This window comes from Perissodus microlepis, chromosome 9 (assembly GCF_051167445.1).
Source record: "Perissodus microlepis isolate ML-2025 ecotype Zambia chromosome 9, ASM5116744v1, whole genome shotgun sequence".
Lineage (NCBI taxonomy): Eukaryota > Metazoa > Chordata > Actinopteri > Cichliformes > Cichlidae > Perissodus > Perissodus microlepis.
This window is the reverse complement of record NC_140469.1, coordinates 3,072,258-3,092,600: the sequence shown is the minus strand read 5'-3', so window position 1 is coordinate 3,092,600 and position 20,343 is coordinate 3,072,258. Positions and strand designations below refer to the sequence as shown.

Here is a 20,343-nt window from a genome sequence, read left to right as displayed (position 1 = left end):
ATCTAACTAAGAAGTTTTAGTGAACAAAACCTTGGGAGACCATGAGCACTTTACCTTTTTACTTGAGAGACCTGCCACAAAATTGGTTCTGAAGGTATCGAAGTGTAGCAGACTAATTTTTAAAATATGACAAACAGTTGGGAAGTCGTTTGCTGTAAAGTGTAATGTATACTGTAAGCATTTACAACAGACAGAAAAACATTATAATATTATATTTTTAGGAATATGAAGCTCTCTACAAAGTTCTCAAGAATGGGACAGCATGCTTTGTTTCCTTTTTTCTATTTTCTCCAACCTTTACGCAATTCCATCCACACAGTGTTCGTGGTTATGCCGTTCTTGAGGTGTGAGGAAGTTCCCGACAGCACATTGCCAAACACCACACAGTGCCACCAGTGGGGTACTTTACACTGAAGCTGGAATCAGAGCCACTCTCATTCTCAGCACGGACCTTGTCTCTACAATGTATGCGTGTATATTTTATGAGCATATGAAAATGTTTTTCTAACAGTATTATTTTTTCCTCCATGGAAACACATAAAAGGATGAACAGATCTTACCCATCTGTGATTCATCGTCTGCAGCAACACAACATATTTGAATATGCAAGGTGCAGAGAGGGCAGTAATTTCCACGTACAATAATTCCCCCTACTTCTTTATGCAGCAGTACCAACAGTGTCCTGATTCGAGTGCCAGAGGCCGGTCGGTGGTTTGCTCTTTCTTTGCCTCCACATAAATAACTGTCATTGCTTGCTGAAATAACTAACATGGGCTGAGGGTTAATTTCATATTGCTGCTCATGTGTCTCTCTTGCTTTTGCTCTCTTTTGCTACTTTGCCTGTTTTGTATTCTGAATTCACTGATTAAGTAAACCTGATTAGCTGAGCTGCCGCTGCCAAATTCACTCCGCAGTTCCAAAGAGGATCTCGCTCTCTTAATTTGCTAGTGCTTTTTCTTACCTTTCAAACAGACAAGTGGATGATGAGATTTGACGGCTCATTTTTACCAGCTGGGAGGTTGTTTTCTGTTACTAAGTTTTGCACTGATGAAGGCTGCCAAAAGCAAGCGACCAAATTGCAAACTACCTAAATACTTGTTACTCTTTTTACCTCCTCAGCACCAGCATCACAGTGCCTCGATTACGACTTGTTAAAAAATTGTGTTCGAATCTTTATGTCCCTCAGTGTTCTTCATGTTGAACCTTAATTTAGAGATTTCAATTTTAGATTTAAGCACAGTGGTACCATTATTAATACCTCGACTCTATAAGGGCTTTGACAAAGAAGCAGAGCATCAACAACATCAACATTTCATTCCACTATAACAGCTATTTAAGTTTATAAGTAAACTTTAAGTCTATAGACGACAACTCGCCTCCTTTATTCATTTTTGTAAGCAGAATATATCAGCACAATGACCTTTATCATTTCTGAATGATATATCATAATAGATCAAAACCTTTAATCCCTTCTTATATACTTGGGTCAGCCACTTTTTTATGATTATGAAGTAATTCAGTCAAGACTGTCAGTCTGCCCCAGGGCAGCTGTGGCTACAACTGTAGCTTGCCTCCACCAGTGTGTGAATGTGTGTGTGAGTGGGTGGATGACTGGGTGTGTAAAGCGCTTTTGGGTCCCTAGGCGGGACTAGTAAAAGCGCTATACAAATACAGGCCATTTACCATTTAATTCAAAAATGATGCCAATTGCAAACATTTGTTTCTTTTTCTGTTTAGTTTTTTCCACATTTTTCAGTCTCTTGATGGTATATAAAGCAAGATTCTACGGTGCTATCAAACAAAAAGCTATTAATAATTCCAACATTTATTCCAAGTTGGAAACTGGGCCAGTGTTTAGCACTGTCAGCGCTCTCTAGCTCACTCACTAAAAAGCTCAGTATTTTACCAACCAAACAGATGGGATTCCTCAGTGTTTGAATTTCATCTGTGAAAATGGTTTATTTAAATATTATTCTGGTATTGTCATTATAATACAAACTGTTGCAATGTTGCAGTACAGAAGCCTCACACAATAGCAAAGAAAAGAGAATTATAATTCATCAGAACTTTTGACAGCTCAACAAACAGACAGGACCGCATTGAAATGAAATACATTAGAAGAAACAAATACATCTAGAGTGGGTGAAGAGTTGGCATATAAAACAGAACAAAAATGGCTGTGTGATGTTTCTGAAATAACATCCCTGGATGTAGGAACTGCTGCTGTAACCATCACAGTGAACTGTTCTCCTCTTTGGTAATAGAGACCTTGCTGCTTGTAAGCAATTCAGCCTCTCCCAACACTCATACCAAGTATTAGTTATTATTTTTTTAACCACACCAATCAATCATTGCTCCCATCTCTCTTTCTTTGTTATTCAGTATGTTGCAAGGACTCACAATAAAGTGAGTCCCCTAGATTAAGATGAAGGCTTTATAAAGGAGATGTTTCTAATATATATAGATAGATAGATACTTTTTTTTGTCAAATACATTTTACCCATTTTCATTTTGAAGAGATGAAAACCCACTTTGGACTTGTTTACACTTGAATATGAGTACATGACACCATTGTTACAAGTACAGAACATCACTGGCCTCTGCCTTTTTAAATGGATTTAAAAAATGTTCTCATGCTGATTATTTCATTTACAAGTTGTACAATTCTGCATCTTTTTACATGAGGTTGGACACACCGTCCACTCTCTGGCACACATTCAAATCTCATTCTCAATACACTGGAAAAGATTGTTTTCTCCTTGTAAACTAAATCATATTACATAGCATGTTTCTTTTCAAAACAATCCGTCGAGTGGCATATATGTGACAGCGATGTTAGATTAACTGTCTAAATGTGCATTGAAGCTATTTGAAACTCGAGGCATTAGACAGGGTCGCCCTCCATCGCCCGCACATCTTGTACCCAGCCTTGATGCTTCTGATCAGAAGATGTCTCTGCTCTTATCCCAAAGCACGACACATTCTGTCAGCCTTTGAAGCTCCGAGCTGGATCAACAAGTTTTCACACAACTGTTATTGGAAATGCATCTATACAAGGGAGAATTTGATTTAGCTTTGACTGCAAAGCAGAATGAAAGCTCAAAGTGAAGTGAACATTTACCTTTTTTGGGACATACACAGTAATCGTTTCAAAATGCTGTATGACGTGTGATCAAAACGCCCTGAGATCAGGTCCATAATAATTAAAAACCCTGCCTGATTTAAACATCTCTGATCTCTCATTCAACATCATCTTCTCAGTAATGTCCAGACAGCTTCCAGCATAGCTGCTATTTTTAGATCACTCCCTGGAAGTTTTTTCTTTTACCACATGACGTGTATATCCTGTGATTTCACCGTGGACCTCAAACTTGCACGGTGACCAAACAGCAACTTGACTCGGTCGTCGCTGGTGATGGGATCTGGGTTTCCAGCTGTGATCCAATAGTTTGAAGGCAGCAGATCAGATGAGGTGGGAAATAAGAAGCATGCTCATCATTTTTTTTTTTTGACATTCATGAGGTTGTGCACCGTGACATGCTGTGTGTCTGGTCCAGTCTGTCAAAGCCAACTGTTGCTGCATTGGCGCGAGGTGCCTCAGGGAAATGCTATTGCGTGCCAGTTTTTCACCCACATCAACACAATCTTTGCTTTTCACGTGCATTATCTGCCTCCCTGTAACTTTTTCCTGAAACTGAAAATCCGGTTTTAATAAAACTGAAGGACATCAGCACATATTGCAGAGGCAAGCCAGGGATAAATGTACAGGGTGATCTAAAAATACCACCTGTGCACAAGAAGATGATCTTGAACAAGAGGTCGGCCAATTTTAAATGATATGGCCACGGAGTAAAACAATTGATTTTTTAGGGGGTGTGGGGTGGATTCCCAGAATTTTTTGATCACTCCTTATATATTATGCATGAAAGCCAGCTTACACCATATAACAAATTATGACTTCTATTATCATGCTTTATCTTTGACCACCTTCAAAGTTGGGCTAAGCAAGAAGAAAGATGGGAAATAAAGCACTGATCTTGTTGCAGGGTGATTGGTGCTCTCTGGCACTGAATTTTATGGTCGATAACATTCATTTACAGTATCCTTCTTGAGACATCTGTCAGCTATTCACTTAATCATAAATATTTCACTTTAAATTGGAACATTGGTGCACAATGTCCTTTCAGCTCAAAAGTTAACAACAAGGAAAGAATCCGTTTTTCTTTTGGAGGTTATCCTCAGTCATGCTAATGATCTAAGCTATGTGTACTATGAAACCCCACCACGCCTTTGCCTCTGTTTGTGTCAGATTGTCAAAGCGGTATATTTTTAATAAATGCTATGCATGTGATATATCATCTGAAGATAAAGCTAAAAATATATTAATGTGAGATTAAGAGAGAAAAAAATAAACGTATTTCACATAATGAGTATACTCTCTGTGTCACTGGATCTCATGTCACCACCCTGCCACTCAGACTTGTACCTGTATGTGTGTCACTGTATGCATTAGGAATCATAACGAATAAATGCTAGCTATCCTCATCATCCAAAGTGGGTAAATCCTCATTCATCCTCTGTAATTATAGCAGGGAGGTGCACAGCATCTGAAGCATGTCATTTAGCAAAGGTCCAGGTCAGTTAACATCAATCATCCAATGGTCACATATTACAATTTTGAATGACTCGTAACTTGTGACATCCTTTTTTATTCCTACCAAGGATGCGATACAAATTAAAATGACATAGGGACATTTTTTTTCACATCAAAGTTAGCACATTAAAATAAAGCTAAATTCAAAATATTGTAACACTGAACTCCAAATGTTTGACTCGTGTAGGTCAACTAATGTGTTATCCTCTCTTCTAAGCCTTCAGACCGATAAGCATGCATATCCCCGGATGGATCACTAACAAGATGTTAAATTATGCACAATGGAAAGCTGGGTGGCTGATACAGCTGAAAGAAAAATTGGAAAATTTAACCTTTCGTTAACCTGTTGGTTAATGGTAACAGTCTAAATTAACACACACTTGAATATAAATTATCTCTTCGAGAGGGCTAAGAGTGCCTATTCACATTGAAGTTCCATGGTCAATATGGTGAGTGGTAGCTATGTATACAGCACATACAGTAATTCTAGGTGCTTCAAATAAAACAGATATAGATACAGATCTAGAATTATATATATTACACAAATATAGACTCTCCTTTTTTTGTTCGCTTTTGAGCAATGAATGCATGAACTGGAACAGCGAAACCATAAGAAAGTCATTCTTCCATGAGATTTATCCAACAAGATACAGAGTCCAGTTGTCACATAGGAGCGTTGCACCTCAGGTGGTGTCAGGATGACGTCTGTACAAAAGGTAATCCGACAGCTTTAAATGTGACTGGTGTTTACATTGGCTAATAACAATGTGCTGGGTGCAAGAGCAGTAGTGGCTAGGACACGAGGGGGGGGGGGGGCAACTGTGCTGTCCGCAATATGGTGGAGAGATGTGTGTGGGGTAAGAGGGGGGCGGGGCCGGGGAGAGGGGCAGGGAATAAAACAGGCAATTTTTTTTCTCATTCGCTTTGAGAGCAAACAGAAAAAGAGAGAGTGAGTGAGAGAGAGAGAGAGAGACCTGGGTGCAAACCATGTCAGTTCCTCAAATTATAACAAGGCATTCCTCACCAAACCACACGCCACGAGGAGGACAGCCAGTCCATAGCTGGATGATATTCTTGTACCTGTAAAGATAAGAAACAGAAGCACAAAAACACTGTTACTATTCTATTTTCTTCCCCGTGACCAAAACTCTCTACAGGAACACAAATCCTTTCCTATGAGCTTGTTTAAGGCCTACAGCACATATGACAAAATGACTTTTCATGTTTGGAAATACAAGAACTGGAGCATTAAAAAAAGGCTGTTAGCAAGAAAGAGTTTGTCCATAAACGTGTAATAACAAATCAAATCAAATAATCACCATGTTCTTCCTCTTAAAGTTAGGGTATACTATCAAGTATGGTGGTTCTTTCCTTGAGCTAAACACTTTTTGTTTTTACCATATCACACCATTCACTCTGTGAAGGTTCTCAGTCTTCCAGGTCATCGTAGTCTGAGGAGCTCGGAAAGAAAAGCATCAGGAGTTTCCTTGAAGACGTTTCATCTGAGAAGCTTCTTCAGTTCTAAGAGCAGCGAGTGGTGGAGAGTCCAAGAATTTAAGACCTAGGGGAGTGTCCCCACAAGAGGGTCATGGACCCCTTATTGATTGTCTACCTAATCACAGGAGCCAAGTTGTGAAAATGGGTGTAGGTCACAATCAGCCAAGGTTTTGAGTGAATCCATTGTGAAGCCTAGCCCCACCCTACCATGTGACTTCCTGAGGTCAAATGGCCCAGGATGTGAGTGGGCATTAAGGCGTCTTGGAAGGATCTCAGAACTGGATTATAGATGATAGACAGTTGGTGTCGTAAGCCACCGCCTCTGTTCAAAGATGGTCGTTCAGAGTGGACATAGATGGCGTCTTTCACTCCTCTTTCAAACCATCTGTCTTCTCTCCACCAGTTGCTCTTAGAACTGAAGATGCTTCTCAGATGAAACATCTTCAAGAAATTTAAAGAAGTCCAGTCACTTTTCTTTCCAAGCTCCTTAGACATATCAAAGATCTAATTTTATTTTATTTTATTTTATTTTTTTAATTTGAGGTATTTCTCAATACAAGAAGAAAAAAATGCTGTAGTTTTACTTTAAGGCTCCTTATTATAATATTTGGTGCCTGACTTGGACAAGATAATGCTAAACCTTAGCTTAAGGTGAGGATTAAATTTTTTTCAAATCTCTACAGTATCAACTTGGTAACTAAGAAAAATAGTTGTAAAGTGAAGTCGTAAAATTAGTTACTGTTGCAAATCTGCACATACATTTTTAGTAAATGCGGGCTGATGTCCAGTCATTAGTGTGCGCCATTAAGCTGAGGCGCACTTGGGTATATATAGTGTGTGACTATAGCTGCCTACATATAAGTCTAACACCGTTAGGCATTTGAAAAAGAAAAACAATACGATCTCTGCAGCAACAGCAGGTGCTTGTGGGTTGAAGGTGGTAAATAAAAGTGCTACTTCAAGACACTTTTTAGAAGAAAGATTCTGATTATTGCAAATACTCTCAGAAGCAATTTAACTTCTGATCTTTTTTTTCTATTTCAATGAAATCCTCGTGTTAGCTTTACTCAAGAACTATGACACTGTGTCATCCTGCTAGCTCTTTCTGTTTATTATTTTGTGCGAGTGTGTTCAAAATGAATGATATATATATACACACAATTGGTTTATTTTGCTCGACATGTAGTTTCTTGTTGTTTTACACCTACATCTGTATTTCAGTTTCTGTCCAACATATGGTCTAGATGGAGTAGAGTCCAAATGTAGCCCATACAGCTCCTGCTACGTATAGTATATAGACAGTTGAGTAGGTTTTAAAAGCTTTTATGTTTTAATTTAGTCAAGCTAAAAAGACATTTAAAAAAAATAAAGATCCATCTCAAGTCAAGTTTCAGAAAATTTGGCATTAAAATGCTCCTAATAGCAGCATATAGGAATGTACATGTTGGTGTTCCAAATAGGAAGAAAATACCTGGGCAATGCTGTCACATTCACAAGTGATCATTCTTGTGACTTCACAGGTAAGAATAGAAACACAGTGGTCCCTCGTTTATCGCGGAAGTTTTAAAAAATAACCTGTGATAGGTGAAATCCGCGAAGTAGCGAACTTTATTTTTTACAATTATTATAGATGTTTTAAGGCTGTAAAACCCCTCACTATACACTTTATACACTTTTCTCAGACAGGCATAAACATTTTTACACTTTTGTTTAAACGCTCTCAAAGTTCAAACCTTCGTAGAAAAATAAGTCCAGTATTATACAAACCAAAGATCAAACCCTGTTTTCAAGTCCAGGACATGGGAATAGAGCAGCTGCCAGAAAATTCAACATTAATGAATCAATGGTACTGTTGTGTTTGTTGGGGAGAAAACTTGCAGACATACAGTAGTACAGCACTTCAGAGTCACACTGCTAGCGATCGAAGATTTATGTAAATGTGACAAGCTGAACGCATTCTGTTCTGTACGGGAAACACGGCACGGAGGAGAGTGACTGACAATGGTCTACAGCCGATCAGGAGGCAGAACACAATGCCCTGTAAAAAAACAAACAAACAAACACAAAAAAAGCAAAATTGCACAAAATACAATTTGTGAAACAGTGAGGCCGCGAAAGGTGAACCGCGTTACAGCGAGGGACCACTGTACTTGAAATATGAGATTGACAAAAATGAAGCAAAATTGTGGAGATTCAGCTTGTAATGGTTGAAGGAAAAGAAAGTGTCTGCTGCACAGGCTGAGGGTTTCAAATACTCCACGCCTAATCCCAGAAAACCTGTTTCTAAACATGTGAATTTTAGAAAGAAATTCAAATGACCAAAAATAGACTTGAAATTGTCTACAAAGAAACACAAAGTGCTGTGATTAAACCAGGAGAGGCAGACAACTACAAAGAAAGTGAAAATGACCAGAAAGAGACTAAAACCAAACACTAAAAGGCAAAAAAAAAAAATGCAAATTAGCCCAAAAAGCGATTGGAAAGAGTCAGAAAAAAGGTGTCACTGAGACTAAACATGACCAAAAAGAGAAGAAAGTAGACCAGAGACAGAAATGTGTTAAAAGAAATGCAAATGAAACACATAAACAGAAAGACAAAGAGAAGAGAGACATATAAACTGACTGCAAAGAGATGCAAACCAAGTCGTCTTATGTGCTTTTACCTATATAAAGAGGGGGAATGTTAATCTATGTGTGATTGACGTTATAAATACATTCATTTAATTCTAGCACCTTTACTGAAATCCTGGAAAACTGTAAACAAAGGCTTTTGGACTGCTCTAAAACATTTTGCATGGGCAGTTAGCATTGCCTGAGACCTGACAAGCTGCTATCACCACTGCGGGGAACTCTGACTGTTTACTGAGCATCTGACATGACTAACAACTGCAAACTAGAACACAACCTCCTCAGCATACAGTTTGATCCGCTTGCGTCTTGGAAACATTGAGCCAGAACTGATGAGAGCAAAGTAACAAATGACAGCTGTACAATCGGCCCAGCAGATGTCTGTGGACACAATAATAGGACACTTTTAGCGTTGAATTCTTAGATAGGGAAAGAAATACCATGAAATAAAACATGATTTCAGTAATATTCATTAAAAAATCACATTATTCAATAAACTATATTAACATTTACTAGATTCCTGTGTCATACTGGACAGTGGTTCTAAGAAGAAACTGTACCAGGGGAGCCCACTGTTCCTCGCAGCTCTGGATTGTCAAGGCTGCTGAGGGTTAGGGGACGTAAGGAAGGGATGGTGGTGCAGAGATGGAGGGCTTTGACCCTTTATTCCTCCCCACCACATCTCATTTGGCTCGAGGTGATCTAGAGAACAGGAGTGCCACAGAGGAGCAGCAATCACTCTAGGCCAAAACATCCTTCACACAGAGAATAATTAATCAGCTTCCAGCTAGGAGCCACAGAAAGGCACAGATGCAGTGATACAGGACAAAAAAAATCTGCATATCTACGGAACTATTTTACAATAATCTACTCTGTATATACAAGTACGCAGCTTTAACTGTGGTTTCACTGTTGCAAACTGTTAATTACCTCAGGATGGAGGATGTGCCTTTGACTTCATTTTCTATTTTTCATCATTTTTTGTCAACAAAAGTAAAACCATGAAAGATTGTTTTTTTCTCAGGGCTTTGAGTTGCCATGCTGCACCACTGTGCTCATCCTACATCTATGCTGTTTTGCCAAAGTTTTTAAACTGCTCTAGTTTTTTTCTGTTCTTGACTCTGTATGATGTCACTAAGAAACCGCCATCATTACATGGACCTCTCATGGACACTCAGCTCTGACTGCGATCACAAAAGCTCCGTCTGAAAGCTGGCTTAAAGGGAAGGGAAGGTAGATTGTTTCAAATACAGGATGAGAGGCTGTGCCAAGATCCTGTGTAAGAAAGAAAATATTTTAAACTATGAATGAAGCAGTAGTGATCCTCTAGTAGAATCCAATAATTAGTAAACTATTCTGAGCGTGTCATGTCTGAAAAGGGCTGCAGACAGCACCTGTGTTCTGCTGTGGAAGAAAGACATCCTCATTAAAAATCTCGCTGTAGCTCTAACACTTCCCTCTTAAGTACCACAAAACACTGACTATCTAGCAGAGTGTGTTGTCATGTTTTAGTTGCATGTATCTTTTAACTCCTAATTTCAGCAGTGCAACTAAGGGTCTGAAACAAAGTCACTTGATATCTACCCCTTTAGAACTCTTTATAATGACTGTTAACAGGAGTTTAGCTTAAGCAGAGTTCAGCTAACAGGAAGGTTTAACTGACAGGTGAGATGCAATTCTTCGTTTCACTGTGCAGTATTTATGGCTCAATGAGTGCAAAATAATAACACTTGAAATTTGCAAAGCAAAAGTAGTTTTATAGAAGAAGTTGAGTGTTTTTCAGATGAAAATGGAGCAACAGTTGATTAAAAAACACTTGCCATCTGTCCAGAATAAAAAAATATTGTGCTTTGGGATTGTGTTTCAATTAGTAGGGAAAATTGCACAACCTAAACTAAACAAAACTGAAAAACTCTGAGGATATCTAACATAGCTCAGGTGTGCAATACAGCATTTATTTGTAACTCACAACCTGCGTTATATACACAACCTAAAGGGACATGAAAGGAAAAGTAGCAATAATAGAATTCATAAGATTCAAATCCAAAGTAGTTGTTGGCTGAACTCCCTATTGAAGACCCAAGAAGCATTTTACATTTTACAACCAAATACAGCAGCAGTATAATGCAGTGAGGCAGGGCTGCTTGATTAGGTCAAGATGACCTCCTTCTGGATATAACCCAACAATGATGGGTCACTGCACACCACCCTGCACAGCTGCGTAGGATCATTTCTTTAGTGTTAGTTGTGACGTCTTCCAGATGCACTTCAAAATCTGCTGAACTGACTCTGAATTATTATGCTCTAGTCCCCCCAGAATCTGGTGATCAAGCCACGTACAAAACAGCAGAGAGATTGTTATTCATACATTATTGATTTGCTGTTGTGCTGCTTTCTATTGTTTCGTGTGGGATTTCCAAAGCCATTTTTCAGTTTGCTTATCTGAGAGAACACAAACAATAAGAGAAGGCACATGTACCATAGATATGATTCTATCAGGTAAAAGAAAAGATCAGCCACACTATCAGCACTGCACCATGTTCATATCAAATCTCTGAAGCAACATCTTGTAGTCATCATAGTCCTTCATAAGTTATAAAGACTGCCAGTTGTGTCCAGTAAATCGGAGGTTTGCCCAAAAGTTAATTTCCTTTTTTTTTCTTTTACATGGAAACCACAATACAAGAAGAAGAAAAACAAAACCTTTTTTTATCTGCTGGTCAATTTGGAGAGTCTGGCAAAAAGAAAAACTAGCAAAATACATATTTAGGGCTTAGTTTAATTAGACAGTTCACATGTATATTTAAATAACAAAATGTCAAAACTTCTAACATAGCAAAGTGGTGCAGTCCTAAACTGTCACATTACAGGCAAAAAAGTACCGATTGAGTCCATGTTCTCACTGTGTTTGTGTCCATTCTCTACCCATGCTCCAGTATATGTGCACAAAATCAAAGTAAGTGTTAAATTAAGCTTAAATTATGTTTTATTTTACTTGGAGGATGTTCATTCGTTTATTTATTTATTGTAAGTAAGATCTAAATAGTGTAGCAAAAGATGATGGTACTCCTAGTTAGCTGTGTCTAAAATTTAGAGCTAAATGGTAAATGGACTGATTCTTATATAGCGCTTTTCTACTCTCCCGGAGTACTCAAAGCGCTCTATACAACATGCCTCATTCACCCAGATCAGTAGCTGATCTGCTCTACCACCTGAGCCACAGCCACCACAGCCACAGCTAGTAAAAGTAAAATAGGAAACTTATAAAAGGAAAACGTGTATGGGTAGACTGAAGAAATCAAGCATCAGGACAGAAAACCCTGAGCAATATGACTTAACAGTAAAAAAAAAAAACACAACACAGAGATATTAATAAGTCATTTTTTTGTGACAGAATCATAAGAAATGGGTGGAATGGACTGGGATTTACATAGAAAAGTCAAAGGAAAACCTGTAATAACACCCAAGCAAATATCCATCCATCCTTTTTTCAACTTATCTAGTAAAAGTCTATTTTTGTCCCTGTTGGTAGACAGGGACCAAATTATTAGAGCTAAATGTAATCATGTCATCCTTTGTGGGCCACAAAGGTACAAATGTGGCTCGCTGTAGCTCGTTAAATAGAGCAAGTTATCTAGTAGTTGGAAGGTTGGTAGTTAAATCTCTCACTGTTCCAGTCTGCAGCCAACTGAAAGTTGCTCTCTGATGTGTTCACTGGTGTGTGGACACATCAGATATGTGAGACCACTTTTTATAAAATTACAGTGAAGTAGGTAAAATCTTAACTGTAATTTTAGAACATGATTCTTGTTTTCTAAATGATGATGCTGATCGGAGTTAAAAATGATGTGGGCATACCTTGCCAAGGACAATTGCTATCATATGAGGATGTACTGTCCGTCCGTTATTCGTGTGTAGCATTTAGTTTCTAAAGACCAAGATAGTAGCACTTTGAGCCTTTACACTGTGATCTACTAACCAAGTGACATAACGTTATTGCATTTATCTTTACAAGGGTTTTATGGTTCAAAGAAGCTATACAAATTAACTTGCGCTGACATGTCTTGTTAATGTGCTTTTGATGATTTATTTTCTCACCCTCTTGTCCTCCATTTCATAATGGCATTGTATCCCCAGATAACAGTAATATGTGTGGGAATTGTACCTAAAGTACAACAGTTATCTCCTCCCAACAGTGCCAGTCACTTTGAAAGACTATAAATCTGCAGTACTTGCATATGAGTCTGTCACCTTCTTGCATGCACTGGGTGCAGAATTGTTTCCATTTGTTCCATTCCTAACCCTGAAATGATGTAAGCAATCCACATAGTACGGGAAAACAACACCGTCTGCAGCAATTATTCTCATAACCTCATAGATTCCTTCAGCTTTTTTGTGAGCTGTTTTTCACTTTCAAACTAACCTTGCCAGCAAGCATACTAAAGGTAAAGTCTGTGCTCCTGTGCTATTTTTAGAAAACAACAAAGGAAGAACATTTGTGAATTATTATTGTTGTTGTTTTGTGTTCTGCTGTGCATTTTAATTGATGAGCAGAGGGGGAAAATGTAAGAAGTCTCCAATAACACAACTGAACATACACATATAACATGTATACACAAAAAGAGCTTTAGCTTATTATTTCATTTCACCATCGCTGTAGCTAAAAGCACTTTCATCCACTTCCTGTGATCGTTTGCTTGACAAGGTCACTGTGTCTTTACATGTCATTTGGAATTATCTATCTAAAGAGGGAAGCTGTGGAGAAAAAGGTTTCCGGGGGAGATTTTGAGTCGTCTGACTTCTGTACATAGTGTTTAAAGCAATACATGATGCCACTTTGAGTTTTCCCTTTTTCCATCCTCCAAAGTCGAAGTAACTGCAGAATGAATCATGTGGAAACATAATGAGTGAGAGTATCTAAGGTTGCGGAGACCTTTTTACTGGTTTCTTGGTGCATGCTGAGATAGAATAGACCCATATTGAATACTTTTCATTTTGTCCTACTTAACCTAACACAACACTTCTCATTTTGCCAAAATGTTTTTGGCTCGGTGAAACGGTGATGTGAAATATTGATTCCAGGCCAGTGAGGCAGCCAGGTTCAGTGAGGCAGGGAGGTGATTCACCACAGCACCTCCACAGGGAGCTCAAACTGGCTTCATGCCAGTTCTATCTATTGCTGCTGATCCCTTGCTGGCTGACCGTCTCTTTGACTCGCTTGCTTATTTGTCCGGGGGCTCCAGTATATAACTTGCTTTCTGATTTGCTTGCTGACTCTCTAACTAACTCATAGACTGCCCAAGCCATAGTTAGATTCTTAGCTAACATGACTGTGTAAATGCCGTTAAAATGCAGCTTGATTGTTCAGCTGTGACGAGTCTAAATGTAGTAACACAGTCTAAGGAATAAAGCTTCTAAATGACCATCCACAACATCTAAAACGACCACACCAGGATGACCACACACTACAAGTATTTCTTTAACCATTTAGCCACTGAAAAGGGGAATAAACAGCTAATGAGGGCTTGGGGATATTTTATTCTGATGGGTTCTTACCCAAACATACTTGGTCTCAGCTTCTATCAGCATTGTTCCTGTTATATGCCTTGTGGAAATGACTAATGCAAATCTGATGCCCATCTAAATTTGACACCTTTCACAGTATTTGTCAGTGTTAATCAGTGTCTTGTCTAGTCTCGCGTTTTTTGTATTACTTTTCCCTGGAACACTCTCTCACAGTCTGTTCTCTAAAACCTAAAAGAGGAATTATGGATTTCTCAATGAGAAAGGGGTGAGCACTCAGGCTCACCCAGCACTCAGGCTTGGGTGAGCCTGAGTGCTGAAGATATCTACCTATTCTGAACCATGGTAACAGGGTTCTAGCTGATCGGAGCTGGCTTGGCCCTGACTTATCGAAGAATTAAGAAAGCGGAACCGGCTGTTCAAACCCCCACAAGGCTGCCCGCTGGGATTGAAATGATGGGACGAGGCGTGAGTTTCTCAAAATAGGCTCATTGAGTGCAGCACAGATAAGATCTTGGAAAGGCTACGGCTGCTGTGAATACTCAGAATAAGATCTCTGACTGCAGACTGGATACATCTCGGAAGGGCTCGCTCGGAATAACATCTCTGGGCGCAAATTGGATGACATCTCGGGGAGGCACACTGCCGTGAGTTCTCAGAATCGGCTCCTTGAAATCTTGTAATCTTTTAAATAAATTCAAAGAGTTGATTGGTTTATGGAGGGCTAAAAGTACAAAAATGATATGAATAAATACATCATCAAATAATTAATGAATTAAACGTGTCATTAATTAAATAAAAGTGGAAATAATTTATTAAATGCATAATTAAATAACATGTATCATTAACTCATAATTAACTTATTTAAAAAAGTATATTTATTTATTTTCATGGTCCCTGTGCTTCAGTACATCATGAATAGTGATGTTGACCGACAGTCGGGTATCCCTGAATGTATTTTGAATTAAATCTTGTGCAGAAATGATGAAGCAAAGCAAGTAACATTTTGAAATCCGACTGTTTCAGTGTCACCAAACACACCTTTTTCTTTAAGGCATGAATGTAGTGGCGTAATCTTCAAATATCTGGTTGTCAAGAGCCTAATGGCAAAAGTTCTCCAACATTTTTGGAGCCGTCAGGTCCCAATAACAACCACTGGACCAGCATATCGATGTTGTTCTTGGACATCATGAAGAATGATGTTAAGCCTACTCTAGAAATATTTAAATTATCAGTTTTCAATTCCATTCAAATACTTTATTGTCCCACAAAGGGAAATTAGTTTAGCAGCAAGACAACAATAAGAGTAAACAAAACTATAATAAAAAGCCACAAGACAGTTATTTGCCATTAAGGAGACGGGTTGCAGCAGGGATAAATGAAACCTGGAGTCTTTTGGTCTTCCTCACAGGTACTCTAAAACGACGGCCAAAGGGCAACAAGTCAAACTCACTGCGAAGTGGATGGTTAAAACAATTACCAATAACATGAGCCTTCCTCAGCACACGTTTGTTATAAATGGACCAAAGTGCCAGCGCCAACGAGATTTTGCTGGCAGTTTTTACCAAAAGTCCCAACTGATTCTGGAAATCTACTAAAATTCAATTAATTAATAAACAACACAATCTATGTGGGTTTTTTCTTCTGTGAGCAGTAAGACTAATGTATACATCTATAATGTCTTTAAGAGACATCTACTGAACAGTTGCTTAATCAGTGATATTTAAGTTAATATACTGGTGTACAGTTCTTTACCACCTTCTTCCAAATCAATACAGGTTGTATAACCTTTGATGATAATTTGACAGTAATGGGCCTTTTATAGCTGAGCATCTTGCCAGAGAATTTTAAAGGAACGTAGACTATTAGGTGTATTATGTGCTTTTTATTATTAAAAACACCCAGGCCTGGATCAAACTTGGTACAGTTACACTTTGGAGTTTCAAAGAAAGCACGGATACAGTTATTTATTACTAACAATTTGGTACCACAAGAAATGCCTTAAGAACGTGTAACTTCAAAGAAACAATAGAATGTAAAGGCTTTTAATTGTAAACAGAAATGAAGATGAAAATTACCGGAAAGGTGAGGCGACAATTTACCTCAAAGGAAAGAATGGCCACACTGACGACTACTTCATGATCATATTTCTCTGGACGTAACAAGCAAATGTCTGGAAGGATTCGCCACTCTGTGCCATCTGTGACCATCCTTCACCCTCTGTTAATTCTGTAGTGTAGTAAAGGCGCACCAGATACCAAATAAAACCTTGAAAACTGATAAAATTTAAACCCTGTGATGATCATTATGAAATGTGTGAATATGTTAAGTTTGAGTTACACACACAACAACGGCATGCGTTTGTGAACTATCCTCATTCATGCAGTTTCCATATACACTGTGTGCTGTTGATGCATTTCATTTATCTGGCTGTTCCAGTTGAGAGTGACATCACTCTTGGGGTGACTACTTTGTTGCACTGCACAAAAAAAGGAAGCAACCAAACTCATGAATAGAACCCAGTCATTGTTGTAGGTGTGGCTTGTTTAACGAGTCACATTGTAACAGTAGTAATACAGAATGAAAGTTTTAGTTTGCTAATGTTGTTGGTGCACTGTTGCCATCTTGGACTGTTGTGTCACTGTGCTCCAACAGGAACAAGTGCTCCAGTTGAAAATTCTTCATTTCAACTTCAGATATAAGTCCATTCTCAGAAGACTGGGCTCCAGATTCAAGTAGGAACCAGCAAGTATGTGGGAACAAACTTGGTACTGAGGAACACACACTGCAAGAAACATTTCTGGACTGAAGCAACGGCTTTAACTAGAAAACTGGGCTGTGTGTAGTCCATCAGGTTTGATCCAGACTGAGGCCAGTATAGCTGTCCTTTATGGACCACTTGCAATCCTAATGTAGGCATGTACGATCACATACCACCCAGCACCCTTTGTTTTTTTTTAACAAATCAGTAGATGTCAGTAGAAGCCCTTTCAATGCAGAAAATAACAAAGCTGTAGCAAAGTCAATGAACGATTTATCTGAAATCCTGAAAATTGAAAATGCCACAGCTGAAGTATCATTTAAAACAAATATGTTTACATTCATCCACCGTCAATTTTCAGTGGTGCTCAAGACCGGGCTTTGCCTCCTGCTGAGCATTCACAGATAGCAGACAGATTTAGATGCACCCACAAGACAAGTAAGGAAGAACCCACATTAGATTAATGAACCTGAAGCGACACACTGCCATTGCATGTGAGTGCCTGAGCAATAGAAATGCAGCCACGAACAGCAGTCGTGCTGTTCCCAACCACCTACTGGAATGATGACTCACTGGTGTTCTTTCCTTAGACATACGCAGTTGAGGCAGTTTAAAAAAATATGGTAGTTCTTTAAAACAAGGTCAGTGATTTTTTTTCTCTTTTTTTTGGATGAATGCTTATGCAATCAAACTGAGTCCATATTTGTTTTTACCTCCGTGCAGGAACAAGGCTGGCCTCAGGGGTAGAGGGACAAGTCTGGCTTGGGGGACATTTTTCTTTCCTTTTTTCCCCAGCTCCGGTCACCTCTGAGCTTTGACAGAACAACACTGCCAGGAACGATGGAGGCCGAGCTGTGATCTAACAACAGCTGACACACTGGTGGGGAGTAGCTGTGAACAAACCACTCTGCAGCCGCTCCACCAGCCTCAGTCCCATTCTCCCATCTGGAAAGCGCCTCATTGTTTACAGATGCAGCAATGCGGAAAAGGAAAATATCTGCACTCTCCCAGGTTTAATTTCATCTCAGCCCATTTGCCTATTGTGGCTCATCTGCCTCAAACCTGAGCGTGGCTGTAATAGAACTCTGTCGCCCTCAGCTGTACCACCTCTCTGCCGCTCAGAGAAGGGGGCTAAGGCTGCCTGAGCAGCCACAGAGAGGCATTTATCAGTGTCAGACACACCACACAGAGGACTCACTGCAACACAGTTGTCAGCATAATTTGGCTGCCTCATAATCTCAGGCTCTGCAGCCCTGGGGATTATTCAACTTTTTACCTCTATTCAGTGGCAAGTAATATCTTTCTGTGTTTCGCTACACGGTGCAGAGGGCTATCTGAGCCCAGAGCAGGGTCCACTTTGTGTTTGAAATGTCTGCCCAGTGGAGAAATGATTGGCATTTAGACATGAGGAGCAGTGCAATTATAACATAGTCGGATAGTCAAAAAAAAAGAGAGAGAGAAAATGTATATAAAACCACATGAGGGCAAATTGAGAGGAGGTTACTACAGAGGCGCCTGCGGTTTCAATGGTGACATATGAGTTTCCTCGATTGTAAACACTGAAGTGAAAATGATAAATCAACACCCGTGCAAAATATGCTGATTTAATATCACAATCATTTTGTTAAAGCATTTTTTAAGTAAACTCTACCAGAAAAAACCCTAAAAAGACACTCAAAGCAACTTAACAGGTAGGTTTGCTCAGGTAACCATCCTCTTTTGGTCAGCAACAAACAGGCAGGGTTAATAGGTGGTTATATATAGTGATACTCTATGAGAGACTGCTTTTTGGGTCGCCTACCTTCTCTCCCTCTCACTAACATGTCATGGTTGGCGGCTGGTGTCCAGCTGATATACAGAGCCAGAAATCTTCTTTTGATTAGGTTCACCCGTGGTTGGCATGTCTAATGGGATATGCTGGATGAAATATCTGGCTGACTTTTATCAACCTTTACTCAGAAGTGTAAATTATTTACAATCTATAAAATTTCAGCAACAGAGGTGACTGAAGAGAAATTCTATTGGCTGTGATTGGCTGCTGTGTGTTATCTCTTACTCTCACTTGGGTTTTCTTCACTTTTGTCTAACTGCTTCAGTGGAAACTCAGCTGACCTCAACATCACTATTCTCCGGGAGCTCAATGCAGATGTTTAGGCATGACATGGTACACCAATATTTTCAGCGTCACTATACTTAAAGAATAGAGGTAGAGTTGATATTCTTAGCCATAATATTATATTACACCTAAATGAAAGTAATTGTAATTTCGAGCTGGTTTATGTAGCATTATAATAACATTTAAGCATCTTTTAAAATATCCAGCATTATGCAGTTCAATGGCGAATCTTTTTGTGGGTAAAAAATTAATTATGGTGAAACTATATGTTGTGATTAGCCTCTCTGTGTTTGTGTTTTATATCGATATGGGCTGGTGAGGATGTAAAAAAAAAACATGAAATGCTATATGTTGGAACGATTACAACAATTAACTGATATTGCAGTGACTATAATAAATCTGTAAAAGAATTCAATACAGCTTTGGCTGGCCTGTGACACTAAGCTGTGTAGTCACAGAGCCTGCAGCTTGGAGCCTACAGCGAGGAGACACTCTGTAAGAAGGTGTGTGTGTGTGGGGGTGGAGACCCCCAAGGAGTCCTGCCTGGAGACTTTAGGCTGCTTATGAACATTTCTTAAACACAGCTAGGGGCTGGGTCATGTAGTGCCTTAGACATTAACAGTAAAATCTTAAAATGATTTTGAAAACTTACAGGTGTTCACTGAAAAGAATGCAAGAGTAGAGAGTGTTCTTATCTCCTAGAATTAGTTAAAAGCCTAAAGCAACATTTTGGGGGTGTTAGAGGGAGGTGATTGACTTGTAGCTGGCTACTGAGAAAAGACAAATATAACATGCTACATGAGATTAAATAAATCACACTCTTCTTCAATACGTGCTTACTAAAAATATGAAAATTTAAAACACTGGTCTGCTGCAGTACAGTGAGTTTGTGTATGTTTTTTTCTTCTTCTTTTTACTTTGCCATGGCATTTTACACAATTTTGTGCATTAAAAACATTATTGGAGTGGATAGATAAAGCTAGACAACTGACTGCTAACAAAGTTTTGCTAATAATTAGCTATTATGCTAGTCAATTCATTAGCTTAGTTACTACCAATTCAGTTTATTCAAACCAATCATGTCACTTTTGTGGAGCAAAAGAGAAGCTTTAATTTCTTCCTCTGAATTCACCAAAGTAGACACATAATGCTAAATATTTGCTTA

At 38.9% G+C, this 20,343-nt stretch overlaps 1 protein-coding gene across 1 annotated transcript in view; it reads right to left on the bottom strand.

Moving 5' to 3' along the window:
* Window positions 1-1,933: 1,933 nt before the first annotated feature.
* The window catches only part of vstm2a (V-set and transmembrane domain containing 2A), a 95,196-nt gene continuing 76,786 nt past the window's right edge, over window positions 1,934-20,343 (bottom strand). Inside the window, exon 5 of the mRNA XM_084938747.1 lies at window positions 1,934-5,734. Within this exon, the coding sequence (XP_084794873.1) occupies window positions 5,658-5,734 (77 nt within the window). The 3' untranslated portion in view covers window positions 1,934-5,657. The remainder of the gene's footprint in view (window positions 5,735-20,343) is intronic.